We start from the raw sequence: 17,313 nt of genomic DNA on the forward strand, positions 1-17,313 counted from the left end.
GTCCGTAGTCATCCATATAGAGACCGTAAGTAAGTGGTTGGATATGCCAATCTGGAATTCAGGGAGAGGTCTAGGAGATATAAATGTGGGAATTAATAGATGGTGTATAAAGCCAGGGGAGTCCTGGAGAGCAACAGTGGGGGTAGATAGACGAGCGAAGAGGTCCAAAATAGCAATCCTGGGCACTCTCTGTTTAATTGTGAGAGAGCTGAGGAAAAACAAGCTAGAGAGACTGAGAAGTAGCCAGGGAAGTAGGAGCCAAGTGCAGGAAGTGTTTCAAGGAGAAGAGAGTGCTCAGCTGTGACCGGTGCTGCTGCTGAGTCCTGTGAGATGACAAATGAGAGTTAGCCATGGGCTTAGCAAAGTGTGGGTCATTGGTGATCCTGGCAGGAACAGTTTCAGTGGAGGGGTGGGGATGAAATGCCTAATTAAAGGGATTGCAAGAGACAGCAGGAGGAGGAGAGTCGGAGACCGTGAGCGCTTGGAGTTTTGCTATAGAGGTTAGCAGAGAAACAAGGCAGCAGCCGGACACAGGTTGAGGGTCAAGAGAGATTTTGCGGTGGTTGTTACTGTTTCAGTTGGGCGCATTTGCATCGTGTTTTTATGCTAATGAATCAGAGAGGGAGAAATAATGAGGAGTGGGAGAGTTGCTGGAGCATGGGCTGTGTTCTTGGGCTGGTGAGGGGGATAGGATCCAAGACTCAAGTGGAGAGAATGGCCAGGAAAGTTCTTTAGGAAGAGGTGAGGACAAAAGCTGTGGATCTAGGGGTGGCTTGATGTGGGGGTACGAGTTCTTAGAAGTTTTTTTTGTTTGTTTGCTTCTGTTTTCTCAGTGTAATTAGGAATAAGGTCGTGAACTGAGAGTGAGCTTGGAGGAGGGGTAATTGCTCAAGTCAGCAGAATCAAGAGCGATCCTGGAGCCTGTTGTTGAACTTGTTACTTCATTGAAATAACATGCCTCAGAACAAGGCAGGTCTTCCTGCTCTTTGGTCCCGAGAGCCATTGCCCAGAGAAGGGGACTAGAAACAGTGGTTGTCAACTCCAGCTGAACAGTGGAGTCAGCTTAAAAATTCAGACGCCAGGGTCCCATCCTTGAGATTCGAAGTAAATTGACCTGGGGTGTATCCTGGAAGATCGGTTATGTGTTTTGTTTACTCTTCCACATGATTCTGATGAGCAACCAGATTGAGAATCACTTGACTGGAGCCTTTTCACCATTTTAATGAAGAGGAAACAGGGTTCAGTCATCAAGAACGAGAATATGGTTCCTCGATAACAGCATGATTCCTAAAATTTCTCATAGAGAAAAATGTTCAGGCACTAGAGACATAAATGCATTTATGATGGTATAAATGACATTAGGTAGAATCTTTGGGTTTTTGTTTTTGTTTTTTTAAATGAACATGGGCCATCCCCTAAGTTGACCCCAACTGCTTTGTTTTTTCCAGTATGGTTTCAACATGGTCATGTCTCACCCACATGCTGTCAATGAGATCGCACTGAGCTTGAACAACAAGAACCCAAGGTAAGTTTACTTTGTAATTTTTCAAGTGTAAATCTAACCAGGGAAAGAGGAGAGCCAGTCAGCGCTTAGCCAAGTCAAACTTTGGAAACTTCCAAGTGTACCTCTTTGAATTAAGGTTGCCAGTGGACTCCTTGGCTATGTAGAATTTCCTTCTCAGCTGAGTTACAGTTTTACACATGCTGGAGTTGAGCAACTGGTGACACCACTTACCCCTTCACTGTTCTCTTCAAGCCTTCACTCCTTTTGAGGCCTGGTTCTTGACATCCTTGCAAATTTTACCAAATTGGGTAAAGAGCGTGAGGTTGCCAGGTGATTAGGACTGGGGCAGGAGAGTCTTCATGCAGACTTAAGATACCACTTACCACTGAAAGCTAACTACAGCCACTATCCCTTGTCCACACTTCACTTGCAGACCTTTTCATAAGTCGTTGGCATGACCAAAAAAAAAAAACAAACACAAAACAAAAATAACTGCATCCCGATTGCTTCTTCTGGTCACTCGCCTCTAAAGGCCACTGCTATATTATTCACATGACAGATTATCTCTAGAAGCCGGGCTTCATCGGTTTGTTTTAGTTGCGGTAATAGGCTTTCCACTCTGGTGAGGGAGTCTGCATTTCGCGCATCTTACTCCCTTTTACCAGATACCTCTGTAGAGACTGTGCATCTGAAAACTTGTTGATGCAAATAAAAAATCTGATCACAAATGAGATCCTTTCTGATATGGAATGAAATGAAAAATTATAAGTCCTATTTCAATGTTGAATATTATTTCAAACTTCCTCTGGTGATAGTTTTTGCAACTTTGCGATCCTTAGTTGACTAAAAAATGTGGGTAGTCACACTTCTTCGTCCCTGCCTTTCACTATAGGGAAGTTGTTACTCATTTTTCTTAAGATAATTGACATTGTGGATTATCAGGCTGGCCTTCATTTAGAGGTTGGCAATAGCTTTTTTCTAGGAAAAAAAAATACTGAAGTGATCTTACTATGAGAAAACAATGCTGTTCTTGCTGTCGTATTTGAAAACTTAGACTGTATTGCTAAGTTTCTAAAAATATTTTAGATGGAGTTTTATTTTCTTTCCTCAAGTCAGTAAATAGTCTTGTATTAGCACTGCTGTAATCCAGCCCCACTCAGATCTCCTGCATATGAAGAAGTGGTGACGGACTCTTCAATTGTCATGGGGATCTTTATGGTGCCATCTGCAAATTAGCAGATATGAAATGTAGGACATTAATTTCAATAGATTTTGAACTTTTGGGGGCAAATGTTACTTCTCTGACTCTAAAGCCAGGGAAAGAATTGAACCAGTGGGTTGTTTTCCTGAATATTCCCAAGTTCCCAGTTGTCTAGCTTATCAATAAAACTTTTTCAAACATGTTGTACTGAGTCACCCACTGGTAGAAACGAAAGACTAATCCTCCCAGTATTGATTTTCATTAGTGAGTAATTAATAATTTTGGGAGTGGGAAACTTTCCTTCCAAATTTGCTACCTCAGATAAATCGCATACATTGATGTTCGGAAATGTTTAAAAATGTACTTTCATATGAATATATCTCAGTAAATCTTTAAAAAACATACATGAGCAACTATTTTATTAGCATAGCCATCTTGGAAGGAGGAAGCAGATGACTCCTCATGTTACTCACTGATTTTTTTTTTCTTTTGCTTGTTTCTTCTTGTTTCGACAGAACAAAAGCCCTTGTCTTAGAACTGTTGGCAGCTGTTTGTCTTGTCAGAGGCGGGCATGAAATCATTTTATCAGCATTTGACAACTTTAAGGAGGTAGGATCCTTTGTAGTTTGCTCACACAAACATATTTGGAAGTCTGAACAGAATGATTGACCTTTTCTGTGTGTGTTTTATTATTGAGATACAATTGACATAGTTCTCAGGTGTACAATGTAAGGACTCGATGTTTGTATGTCTTGTGAAATGATCACCACAATAAGTCTCGTTAACATCCACGGTTTACCTTTTTATGTCTTCTGGGGCCTCAGGGGGTATAATAGTTAATTTTCTAGGACGTCACTGAGGGGAAAGTAATGAACTTAGTCTAAATATCTTAAGTGGACGCATTAAGCTTTCTTTGGTGTCTCATTTCCAAGAAAAGTTAAAAACTATTTGCAGGATCCATTTTCCTTTGGAGAATGTGGAATTGCCAGTTTGAAAACAGTTTGAGAACATGTTTTGTTAAATGTCAGAGGTTTTCATTATGGTTGACACGTGAGCATCCTCCTTGTACATTTTAGGAGCTCTTTCATCAGAGTTACTTTCCCCAAATCACATGTATTATCATTGCTGTGCTGGCTGCCACACACACACACACACATACACACACACACAAAACAACCTCTCAAATGAATACAGACACTGATTTGAGCAGTTTGTAATCTTAACCAGGTGATCCTGTCCTAGACAAACAGTAAACTATCAGACGTGTGGTTGAAAATGAAAACTGAAATGACTACAGAAAAGAAAGAATTACACACAGATAATATACCAAGGATGGTGGCCCAAAGTATCAAGACACCACCACTGAAAGAATCACTCATTTCCTTTAGTGGTAGCGTGCAGGGTTCCATGGCCATGAAGAGTGCCTGTTTGCTCCCCTACCAGGGGCCTGACATTGGAGGCTACTTTGAGGTGGGACTTTATAAAAGCAAGTAAAGGCACTTGGAGCTCAGGCCTCCCGAGGGGCGTCAGCCAAGTTGTGCATTCTCCTGGCAATCCCATTTGATTTCTGATGCTTCTGGATTCGAATCCAGATCTCAGAGGGACTTCCAGACTCTCTCTCATCTTTCCTGGGAGCCTTTGGAGTCAGAACCCAGCTAATATTTGTTGAAGACCTACTATATGGCAGGCATGTGCCAAGTACACCCATGAAATTGTGTGGTTCTGTGAGGCTACGTGAGACAAGTATTAATGTCTACATCTTCTGGAAGAATAAACTGAAATTCCAGATACCTTGTTTGTCCATGGTCACATAGCCAGATAAGTGGCAGAGCGAGGACCCGGATTTGGTTCTCCTAATCCTGGACTTCCATTTTACATGGCATTTGGGCCCAGCTGTGTGTGAAACTCTCGGGGAAATAGTGAATTAGACAGGACCTCAGAGCCATTTCCCCCGCCCTACCCCCTTCATTGGACTTACTACCCCACCTGCCAGAGGTGCTAACGAGTGACGCATGATCGTGTCTATTGGCTAGAAAGCTGCCAAGATGTCAGCGGGGAAAGCAGTCCTCCTGCCCTTGTATTGGTATTGTTTCCCTCCCTTCAGTCACTGCTTTAAGATTTTGATATTATCCATTTTGTTAATACCCACCTTGGACAGAATAAAAAAAAAATTTTTTTTTAACCTATTCAGCCTCAGTGATGGTGAAAAAATATCCAGGTTCCAAGAATACGAGGAATGATAGTGAATCTTTAAATTCGTACTTTGGCTTAAAAAAAAAAAAAATAGAGACTTTAGAGATAAGAAATGTATGAATGCTTATCTGTGAATGTTTTTATATATCCTATATTAGTACATAAAATTTGTATTTATAAGTTAGAAGATATATGTTTAGGTAGATGGGTCTAATAGGAAAATGAAACAGCATGCATAGCTAGTATAACTCCCAAATCTTCATCATTTGATCATATTTGGACATATCCCATGTCTCTTTCCTTCCACACTGGAAGCACTTACCATATAGTCATCAGTGACCCTTGTTATAACATCAGCAGTATCACGACAAGCATCTGATTATATTGCAGGTCAAATTATGTCCTCAAATTATAATTGTGTACAGTCAGTAATCCTTAAAACCAGTAATTCATGAGATGATTGTTAGGTAAAATAGAGTGCCTTTCTTATGCATGATAATACTTGTAGAATTGGGTTTTAAGGACCTGGTATCAGAATTGTTTATGGCTTTTCCATTTAGGGAGTAGTGGGTGCTTTGTTGAAAAAAAGTAATCTTACTAAATCTAATGGCTAAGTAGCAATGCAAACTAAATTAATTTTGACTTTGAATTTTATTTTATTTTATTTTTTTAAAAAGATTTTATTTATTTATTTGACTGAGAGAGAGAGATAGCCAGCGAGAGAGGGAACACAAGCTGGGGGAGTTGGAGAGGAAGAAGCAGGCTTCCCGCGGAGGAGTCTGATGTGGGGCTCGATCCCAGGACTCCGGGATCACGCCCTGAGCCGAAGGCAGACGCTTAACGACTGAGCCACCCAGGCTCCCCTGACTTTGAATTTTAAAAGCTTTAACCAAAATTTGCCTCATTTCTGTAATTACTTATGCATGATGGTGTATAAGATCTGACTCTCCTTGAACAGGCATTGGCATCTTAGAGAAACAGTGCCGTGGGGGAGAAGGGACAAGAGCAGGTTGTGTGTGTGCCCTTGGCGTGCATTGACCTCAAGGTATGGAGTCCATGTAGACAGACCAAGCAAAGGGATTACCCTAATAGCCGTGTGAATGAAGACAGGGCAGGAGCATGCCCCTGAGAACTGTGATTCTTATGGATAGGTCAGAAGAGCATCAACCCATTTATCTGTTCAGTTTTAGGGTGAAAAAGTATTACTTTATATTGATTTTTTTTTTTTTTTAAGTATAATGCCATTGTTAGCCCAGAGTGTCTTAAATTTCTTTCTTTTCTCTTTTCTCCCATTTTATGTGAGGGATTTTTTTTTTTTTCTTATACATCATAGTCAAGAGTGTGTTCTTTAATCATTTTAGCAAAAATGTCAGTGGAATCTTCTGGGTTTAGGGAGATTTGGGAGCCAGCTGTTCCTCATTAGGAAAAGTTGTACTTATGATCTCAGATGCTTGTGCAGATAGGGTTTGGGTGAGAGTAATACATATTGAGCTGTTCATGCCAGAGAGAGCACCATACCAGGTACCAGGATACTAGGGAGTAGGGACAACAAAGAGTCCTTGCCTTCAAGAAGATTGTTTTTAAAGCTTTTTATCCCTTTTAGTAAGTTGGGATTCTCTTTGTCTCCTTAAGAAGGATGATGGGATTATCCTTGTTTTCGCTGGGGGTACTGAAGGAGGGTGGTTGTGGGGTTTGACATTAGACATCACTATCTTGTTTTGCAGATAAAGTAATAGGCATTAGAGTAGCCAGACTCTTTGGGCTTTGATCTGTTGCAATGTGGCACCAGATGCTAAAGGGAAGTTTAAAGACTGTGCATGTTACGTATGTAGCAGGATGTTTTCCCCTCTACTTCTTGAGCCAGCAAATCCACTCTGTCCTACTTGGCTACCACTAGTTAATTCAAATGTAAATTACAGGGCGGTATCTCTTGGCTTTTGATAGACTTTTTATGTATGATTCCTTAAATTTCTCATATTTCAATTAATATTCAGAATCTCAATTTTGGTTTTCTGTGTTTTTGCAATGAATTTCGTCACATATCCTTATAATATCTGGAGTACATGCTTTAGGAAAAGAGGGAGCACTTCCAATTTAATGATATCTGATGGCAAGAGGAATATAACCCAAGGCCTTGCTTTAGATGGGTGTTGAGTTGGGACTAAGCCTGGTGTCCCTGAGGAAGCACATATATCACCTCAATATATCTGATGATAAATGAGTTCTTACACCAGCATGGTTTGTGGCATGCCTAAAAATTTGTGGTGAGTAAAGACTAAACCATGATGATGCTCCTTGAATTCTTTTCTCTTAATTTTTTTTTTCTAAATGGAATTAACACATCTGGTTTTGGTGTTGAAACATCTCCTCATGAAAATTTATGGTCCTGAATTGAGGACCAGGGTGAGAACAAGGAGTCATCCGTTTTTTTGCTTACTGGCTAATTTTGCCATGTGGAGAGACGTATTATCATCTTGTCTAAACCGATACTTCTTAGCTGCATAGCAGTATATGTTTTTGAACATTTGGCCTCCCCAACAGGAAAAAATACATTTGGTAGCAAAGGTCCCTCTCTTGGTGTTTGCAGTAGTTCAGGGTCTTGTTTGTGAGAAGCAGAAACTGACTCTAACATACGGAAGAAAGGGTTGATTGGAAGGATGTTGAGAAATGCACAGGGTTGACAAGGAGCCTAGAGAAACAGGCCTGGAAGACGGGCAGGCGTTCCTAAAATGTGGCTAGACTCTCAGGCTGTGTGCCCTTGAAGCTTAGCCACCATAAACACTACTTGAGGTTCTGCTCATGCTTTTTCTTCTTTCCCAAATGACATGGACCATAGCTAGCGATCCACTGGGTCATAAACTACCCTTACAGGTTAAGGACATGAACTAGCCCGCACGTTAGAGGTACAAACACGATTTAATCCAGTTTCCCTTAGAAACCTTGACGTCTTCCACCTAGACCTAGCTCTCTTCAACTTTCCCTAGACTTCCTACTGTTTTTCCATTCTATTCTTTGGTATATCTGACAAACTGCCTTTAAGAAAGTGCCTCCAAAAATCTGGCAAAAAAATGCTCCCATTTGAAATGAGAGGGAAAGATGGCGACTTAGCAGTGGGATAGCCTGCGATGATACTTGTAATAAAACTCTAGGAGGGTTTTGAGCTACCAGCTCCCCCAGGCTGCTGGGAGGTGCACCTGGAATTCATCAGGATTCCAGAATGATTATAACTGTGTTCTCATCTGCTTCCAAAATGAAAGCATCTGGCTTTAACAAATAAGCCTGAGGCCTGAGTTCGGTTATTCAAGGCCCACCTCCTTCCCACTTCTGCCCTTCCAGTGTGGAGAGGTGGGGCCTTGTGAAATGAGTCACTCAAGGCCACCAGCGCTCCTGTATGCAGCACTCTTGGCAGTAGTCATTAGTTTTTTCTCCTTTTTCTAGAAGGCTTGCTCAGAAAGCTGATGTGGTTTAGCTACCGGGCACCCGAAAGCACTCGTGCTACACATTATTAAGTTGATTTAAGAAAGCCTGTCAAGTTTTATTTACAGTGGGCCAAATTGGGCAGGAAGGGGAGCAGACATTTTGGTGTGCTTCCAGCGTCCTTCTGAGTTTAATCCCATCTAATCTAACCTCTCAGACGTTTGAGGGTGTAGGATTATAAATCCAGCACAAGACCTCCTTCATTGGTAAAAATTTTCAACATGGAGGGAAGGGCACTTTTTTCAGTCTCTCACTGAACGAAAAGCAATGTATTTTCTCAGATCTCAGACTGTGGGAGCTACGGTTCGAGAGCGTGTGTGTATTTCACTGTGTGAGGCCAGAATTAACTAATCTGATTCACTGAGACTCTTCTCTGGCCAGTCTGTCTTCTAGTGATCAGCAAGCAGAGTCACCGCAATTATTTTTGGGGGGACCATTTATTAACTGTTGCAGTTACTGCTCATGTATGATAAATGACCCAAACATAGTCTTACTGTGCTCATAGATTCTGTGGATCAGGGGCTCAGGCCGGGCAGGGCAGGGATGATTGTCCCTGCTCTCTCACGACCAGAGCTTTATCAGTGAAGATCCCAACGACTAGGGGCAGGAACTCATTTGGAGGCTTCTTCACTCAAATACCTAGCTCCTGGGCTGTGATGACTCACAGGCTGAGCTCAGTGGAGCCTACCAACCAGGGTGCCTCCATGTAGAGCTCCGGGTGGCTGGAGCTTCTTATGGTCGGAGAGCTGGCTTCCAAGAGGGAGTGTCTAGGAAGGCACATAGCGAGATCAGGTATTTGAAGTGATAATTGTCACAGCATGTCTTCTGAGCTAGTGTCAGAAGTCATCAGTGTCATTTCTGCATTCTGCTGGTTCTAAGGTCACTAAGGCCAACACAGACACAGGGGAGCAACGATGACTTCACTTCTCTGTGGTGTATTGCGAGGGTCACACCATAGGAGAACACGTGAGGTGGGAGATACTGCCGTGATCATCGTTGGAAAATACAATTCACCTCTGTAACTTCTTGAGAATTACCAATATATCTCTAGTGGTTCCTCTTCTGTTTTCTCTCTCCTTTTCTCAACCGAATACTTGGTTTTGCTTCAGGACTGAAACTTTGTGAACTTTTTCATTGGAGTTAGGAAGGATGGTTGCTGCTTCTTTCAAGCCAGTTTACTATGGGCAAACAGTATTTTGGGAGCCTTTCTAGAGGAAAAAGGAGCCATTTACATAAGATTTCTGAGCCCTTGGTAACGAACTAGTTATTTCTTTATCATCTGTGTCTTTATCATCTTGTACGGAAGTGAATGCTGGTCTCCTGTTGGTCATTAGGGGATGAGTCATGCTAACTTGGAAAATTTTCATGAACATTCGAGTGCCCTGTTGTGTCAGAAACATTGATAAATACTGGCAATAAGAAAATGAGCAAGACATAGGCCCTACCCTTAAGAAGGAGCATCTGAGTCCAGTTAAGGAAACAGATATTTTGGTAGTTGAACTACGAGGCTTTATAAAGTTAAATGTCGGAGGCATTATAAGAGGAGTAACAGCTAACCAAGAGGAGGTGGAAGAAGGAAGGCAGATGGGATGCGTACTCTCGGGGGAGGCTTCCTATAGAAAAGGGTGCCTGAGCTGAGTTTAGAATGACTAAGAGTTAACCAGGTGTATTAGTTTCTTATTACTGCTGTAATAAATTGCCACAGACTTGGTGGCTTATTACAACACATATTATCCTACAGTTCTGTTGGTCGCATGTATACAATGAGTCTACAGAGTGGCGTTCTCTCAAGTAATCCATTTCCTTGCCCTTTCAGTTTCTAGAAGCTGCATACATTCATTCCTTGGTTCGTAGCCTCTTCTGACTCTGACCCTCTGGCCTCCTTCCTCTAGTGCCCATTGTGATGCTGTGGGGCCCACCCACATAATCCAGGATAACTTCTCCATCTCAGGATCCTTATCTTAATCATACCTGCAAAGTCCCTGTTAGGTGGAAGGTAAACAGTCACGAGCACCAGGGATAGGACATGGACATCTTTTTGGAGGCGGTTCTTTGGCCCCCCACACCAGGGGAAGGTGTCCTTTTATACAAAGAAGTCAGCATCCTAGTAAAGCTTCAAGGACTGTAGTTACTGTAGCTCACTGTACTCTCTGTTCTTAAAGGGGAAGAGGGCGTGGGAAGAGACAAGGTGGGAAGCGAGGGGCAGGTGGGGAAAGACCTCATGTCTTATTCCAGAGTCTTCATATTGCCCTGTAGCCTGAAGAATCAAGAGGCAGGGAAGGGAACGTGTTCTCCGATCTCCTCCAAGCGCTTGCTGTTTAGAATGACTCTCTCCGTAAAGAAATAGCAGCTACATTTTGCTCCAAGAGTCTGTTGGCAAGGAGCTTAGCATTAGGTCACTTCGAGCAGGGTGTGGTTAGGATTTGAGATTTGTTTTAGAGATTTTGCGATTCATAGTTCTCATTCCTTGGGCCTCTTCCTCCAGTGACCGTCATCTGCTCCTGCATCTGCTAATATCGACAGGACTTCCCTGTGCTGTGGGCCTGAGGGAACTAAAAAAAAAAAGTGCAAGAAGATAGTGGTACCTGGGGACATGAGATTATCGTATCTAGGAGCATTTGTAGAGGTACTTTGCTTTTCAGCCTGACTTCAATTAGACCCGCTCCTCTCTCCATAAGCCTGCCTGCAATTTATACACCAGGGAGCCTCATCTTCTATTTCATTCATAGCAGCCACCTTTTTAAACAAACAAACAAACAAACACGAACAAACAAACAAAAAACATGGCATTGCTTCCTTTGTTTTTAGTCATGTAAAAACGCTGTTTCTAAAATCTGGGCCCTTGGCCAACTGTAAAATAGTAGGCGTATGTGTCTTCATTGCGTATTCTGGGAAGATCACAATGGAAGACCTCAGGAAGAAAACGGTGAGAGCTGTGTGTCACTTTAAGACCCCATGGATCTGAACCCAAGCCTGGCCCAGGTCCCTGAACATGACACTTGCACTTGGGAAGAGTTTCTGTGACATGTAGGGGTAGTTACGGTTGTAAGGTACATGCGATGGTAGGAAGCCCTGTGCTGTGACTTGATTAGAGAACTGGAACCAAAGCTCTGAGAGCTCTGATGACGTCAGCACCAACTCCAAAACCATTAGAATGTGGGGAGGGTTTAGCTCCCGGTCAGGATCTGCTTGCCATTCTGGCGTTTATTTCTGCAGAGTAATGTTAAAGTCTATTTTAGGGTCACCTTGGTTTCTTTTTCCTGTGTGAAAGAACACCTCCCTATTCTGTTTCTCCCTCACTCCACCCTGATGTGTGTTACAAGGAGTTTTTTGTTTTGTTTTGTTTTTTAAAGTCTGTATCTTGGGACTTAAGTATACTTTAGTATTCTACATTTGTTCTAGCCGCTTTTTAAAGCAGGTTCATATTAAGTGAAAATAGAAAGAATTGTTTTAAAATGTCAAGTCTGGATTATAGGTTATTTTTAGTGGTCATTAAGTCCAGTGCTAAGCAATGGTTAAGTCCTAGACCCAGGGCTCTATTAACCATCTTATTAACTAGGCTTCTAGGTTTAAATAGAGCTGTTCGAATAATTATGAAAATGCTATGGTAGATATGTTTACTAGGAGAAGGATAAATGACATAGATTTATGTCTTATGTGTGCATATATGAGTGTATGCATATTGTGTGTGTGTGTGTGTGTGTGTGTGTGTGTTATGAGTAACAGCATAAAGATTATTTAAGCATAGTAACAGACTCTAAAAAGAAACAGATGAAAAGGGTTGGAGTGACAGTATGTGTATGTATCTGTTGCAACATGCCTCACGTGGTTAAAGATCCCTATTATGCAGGGTTAGAATTTTCCTTCTGGTAGTGTTTTATATGACAGCTCTCTCTCGTCTTTTCTAAAGATGCTAGTTATCTTTTGTGTAATTTCTCTCCAAAAATAAAGACAAAATCAAAATTTTCTGGAACTTTTAGGAACTTGTTGAGCAAATATACTTCTTACCATGGAAAAAAGCACCATTATAAGATCAGGAGAGTTTGGCAGAAGATAAAAGACATGATTTTTGTCCCACAAAAGTTTCAGTTGCCTTGAGAAAGACAGGGTTGACTTTAAGAGGTAGTTAGTTAAGGACTAAATATATGCTAAGGAAAACAATAAGAGGGCAGTAATTCAGAACGTTAAGAATTATGCTTACTTTTTTTTTTATTCCCTATTATAATTTAAAGTAGTTTTAGGTGTTCTTGCCAATGAATATGCTTACTGAGCTTGACTCCCTGTGTGAGTCAAGCTCAGATTTCATTTGAAATTTAAATGCTTGTAAAACTAAAGCACATTAAACAAATTTATTTGGGCTCTGTAGTCAGTACATAAGGGCTTTGTTTGGTTGGTTTCTTTTAAACTAACAAACAGTCGTTTTCAGAAAGAAAACACGATCAGAGTTCTTGAATCTCTTCCATTTTATTCCATGTTATAAACATGAGCCAGTAGATTATATCTTGTGTACAAAAAAGACGTATACAAATACGGAAATAGAAAGGCTATCATCTCCTGTTTGCTGAGTGCCAGCAGGCTGCCATATAGTACTTTAGTTCTAAGGTCCACCCCATGAAGTAGGAATAAAGAACAAGAGGTTTAGAGTGGATAGGCTGCCGACATACTTCAGTAAACGGCAACCCTGGGATTGTTACCCAGACCCATGGAGCAGAAGGCTCATAGTCAACCTTCTGTAACGTGTTGTCACATACCAAACACTTTCTGCACATGTTCATACAACACCCTCAGCCTTCTACAAAGCTGGCCTAACCGAACAGTTAAAGATTGAGCAGCTTACTGGAGTGTTTTTAGTTATTAGTAACATTCAGGACCAACTGGGCTATTTGTATGGGGCCTGAAAAGAGAGGATGGGGCTTGAGCAGGATACTAAGGGGAGGCAGACATTTGTTTGGTGGGTGGAGGGTATTCTGGGAACAGAAGGAGAGAATGGCGTGAGGTCCGTCCTGGATAGAGTTAAGTCAGATAAATGTGCTGCATGGCAAGGGGACATGTGTGGCTGGGGTCCGTGATCCAGGAGAAAGCATGGCAGGGCGCAGGCTTGAGTAGGAATCTGAGGAGGTCACCGTGGAGAGATTTGAAACCTGTGGTAGAATCTCAACTGGAAGGTAAAGTAGGAGGGAAAAGAAAAAGGGAAAGAGAAGCAACTGATAGTTACAAAGCACTGTACAGTTTATAAAGTGTTTTTATATCTGTTCTGTATGACTCTGTGGAAATCTGTGAGGGCGTTTTATGTAATTCTGGTAAATCTTCAAGAGTACAGGTGTTCGGCATGAAGTACCCGAGAGGGGAGATGCTGGAGTTTGGAAGGTAGGTAGTTCATGCAGTAAGTGACTGGGCCCTGGACCAAGTCTGTGGCCAGGACAATGGATGGAAAGCCACAAAAGTCAGCAGGAGACAGGATGATCCAGTGGATTTGGGATGGATATAAGAGGAGAATGAAATCTAATCAAGTGATATACATTTAATTAAGAAGAAAGTAGCACAGCCACGATAAACAAATATCTGGGATTTCTTTTTTCCAGTGAAGAAGCTAAGTTTTGTTTTTGTTAATTCATTCTCTTTGTGGTGGTAAAATGTCTAATGTCGGATTCTTGGTTCTGAGCTAAAGATGATGAATGAGAGAACAGGTTTAAACAGAGGTATTGGGGAGTGAATGAGTGAGTGAGCGTGTATAATCCAAATAGAGAAAGGCATTGTAACTAAGGAGATGAACTCCACAGGGTGCCAGCCTAAAGGAGTAAGGATAGAATGGCCTGGAAGGATGCTCAGAAGAGACCAACACAGAACATGAAGGGCAGTCAGGGGGGTGAGAATATACCTGGCGGGTCTGGTGTCTTGTGGTGCAAGTTCCTGCTTTAGGTGACAAGTTAGTCACATGGTCTCTGTCTCCTTTCAAATTCTACATTTTCATGTTTCTATATAAAATTTGGTCTGTACATGTCTATGTAATACATACTATGCATATATGTTCAGGTGGTTCCATCTGAGAAAAGCTAAGTGCTTCTTGTACTGCGGATAGGAAAATAAGGTACCCAGATAATCACATGATGGGTACAAAAAATTACAAACAAGAACGAAACGTAACATGTCTAAGGGCAGTTGGTAGGATAGAAACGAGCTTAAAATAAAGATAGAGCTCTGTGATTTTAGACTACATTGTGATGTTAGTCCCTTGTTCCCTTTATAACCACCTGGCAATGGCTGCATCGGTTTCCTAAACCCAAGTGTCATTAACAAAAATCTGCAGTGTGTCAAAGGAGCTTGCTGCTTCCCTAAGCAGAAAGTGAGCTGGGTGTACTGGAAGCGCACGTTGGTGCCTGTCGCTTGTAAGGGCCTGTTCGTGAAAGCATCGCTGGCTTGGGCCATATTTGAGAGACTGAGCTTTTGAGTCATTATTCAGGCTTTTCATTCCCCAGCTCCTCCATCGTACCCAAACTCTGTCTACTCATTGTAGTCCAGCGGCCATTCTTGATTCCTTTCGCCATAGTGGTGCCTGTGGCTCCTGCCCAGTTCTTCATTCCTGACAGCCATCTGCCAGGGATATATAGTCATGCTTGGTTTTCATTCACAACCATAACCGAAGCACACTTGGTAGAAGAAAATGGCGGTTCCTGATTGTGGTCCAGCAATCACTCAGTCGCCCTTCATCTTGAAGTTGAGAGCTCTGACGAAATTTTCCCCCTCAGCCCTGCGTCACTGGAGAGTGGAAATGGCCAATTACAGTAACATGAGCTGTAGCTCTGTTTTGTTTCAGCAGTTTGGTTTTGGCTGTGGAAAATGAGGGTTCCTTCCCACCAGACAGTGTACCAGCAACACATGTGGTATCCGGATTTACTGGTATACCGCTAAGAACAACACTGAATTTTCCATTTTGAAGTATTTTCCAGGAATAGGTGTAAAGCTAGGAAGTAGCGTATTCTATGCGGTAGTTATCAAGGACATGTTTAGTGCATTGTTAAGATAACCATCTATTTGTTGCTCGCGTATTCTTGATTGTTTGATATTTTAGCATGTCATGCGTTCTAGGGCAAATCTATGTACTTGGGTAGATTCACTGAGTATGATTGTCCCCAAACTTTGGGGAATGCATGTCCCATAGACCATGTGGGAGAGATCTGTTTCTTTATCTCTCTCCTATTCTTGCTTGGAATCCAGTATTCACTTGCCTTTGGGAGAAGATTATCTAGCCTTGTAATAAGCCTCCATGTGACAGAGGTAGCCACATCCCAGGAGTCCACTGCTGTCTAATCTGGTAAATGCCAGGGATTGTACTTGTCCCTGTGTAACATAATTGAAGGGACGTCTGTTTTTTTTTTTTTAATCTTTACGTTTTTCCTGCCTTGTAAACTAGTGGCGGGTTTCTTGCGATCCAGGGAAACCTGTCCTGTCTGAATGAGGTGACTTCATCCTTGTGGAGAGATAGCAGATGTAGTTGCTCTCTGTATGGTGTGATTGACTCCCCGACAATCTTATAAGACTTTTTCCTATTAGAAATCCACTTATTTGCTTCTTCAGGTTTTGGGTTTTGAAAATTCATCATCTTTGTAGAAATAAAGAAGCTATTCTCTAGTAGTATAATCTAGTAGTTCTTAAATTTTTGGCCTCAAGACCCCTTTTTACATTCTTAAAAATTATGAAGGATTCCCCCAGTTTTTTGTTTATGAGTGTTATGAATTGATATTGACCCCATTAGAAATGAAAGCAAAATTTTGATATGTATTTCATTAAAAATAACACAATAGACTCATTACATGTTAGTGTTAACTTTTTCTATAAGAAAACATCTATTTCTCAAAACTTAAAAAAAAAAAATCAGTGACAGTCGTAGCTGTTTTATAACAAAATACCATACACTGAATGGCTTAAACAACAGAAATTTATTTCCTCACAGTTATGGAGGCTGAAAGTCCCCATGCTGGCATGGTTGGGTTCTGGTAGATGTCCTTATCTGGCTTGCAGATGGATGCTTTCTTGCTCTATCCTCAGATGGTCTTTCTTGGGTGTGTGTGTGTGTGTGTGTGTGTGTGTGTGTGTGTGTGTGTATAGAGGTCTCTCCCTCGTCTAAGGCCATCGATGTCATTGGATTAGGGACTCACCCTAATGGCCTCATTTAATCTGACTTTACCTCCTAAAGGCCCTATTTCCAAATACAGTTGAGGACAAGGCTTCGACATATGAATTTTGTGGAGACACAATTCCGTCCGCAATAGTGGCATTACTTTATATTTTTATACATCTTTTAAAGTCTAGCTTAATAGAAGATAGTTGCGTGTTCATATTTGCCTCTGCATTCAGTCACTTGTGTTGTATTGATCGAAGTAGTTGAAGAAAACCCAGCCCACACAAACACACAGGTGGAAAAGGAAGTACTTTAGTAGCATTTTCAGGTAACAGTGGCTATTCTTTTTTGGAACTATGCAAACACTGGACAGGTGGTAGCTTCTTATAGGTTAGTTGCAAAGTAGAATCTGAAACTGTATTAATGAACTTCTGGTACTCTGTTAGTATAAGATTTATTTGCTTGTTTTCTACCTTGAATTGAATGCATAGTTTTATAACAATATGTGGTAGTCAGTTGGAAAATATCAATTCACTGAATTATCTGGATCTTCTAAATATTGACACATTTCATCATGCAGTATTTTTTTAAAATCACATTATTATCACTACCAATTTCATCAGAAAAATCTTTAAATACTGGAAAAGCTGTCAAACTCATAATGAATACGTTTTCCAAAATTCTCATTTTTGCTTGAAAGCTCAATTTTTATCATTAGAAACAAATACTGTCAGTTTCCTTCATCCATTTTCAAGAAAATTACTGCCAAGTTTTTAAGTCTGAATAACTGTGGTTTGTTAGTTATTCTTTCAAATAAGA

General features: G+C 41.2%; 1 protein-coding gene across 8 annotated transcripts in view; it reads left to right on the top strand.

Moving 5' to 3' along the window:
• The window catches only part of FMNL2 (formin like 2), a 428,341-nt gene that overhangs the window by 365,687 nt on the left and 45,341 nt on the right, over positions 1–17,313 (top strand). For all 8 annotated transcript variants that reach the window (XM_057317774.1, XM_026492780.4, XM_026492781.4 and 5 more), the window contains 2 exons: positions 1,449–1,525; positions 3,221–3,314. In XM_057317774.1, coding sequence (XP_057173757.1) covers positions 1,449–1,525; positions 3,221–3,314 — 171 coding nt within the window. The remainder of the gene's footprint in view (positions 1–1,448; positions 1,526–3,220; positions 3,315–17,313) is intronic.

Source organism: Ursus arctos, unplaced genomic scaffold (assembly GCF_023065955.2).
Source record: "Ursus arctos isolate Adak ecotype North America unplaced genomic scaffold, UrsArc2.0 scaffold_1, whole genome shotgun sequence".
Taxonomy (NCBI): domain Eukaryota; kingdom Metazoa; phylum Chordata; class Mammalia; order Carnivora; family Ursidae; genus Ursus; species Ursus arctos.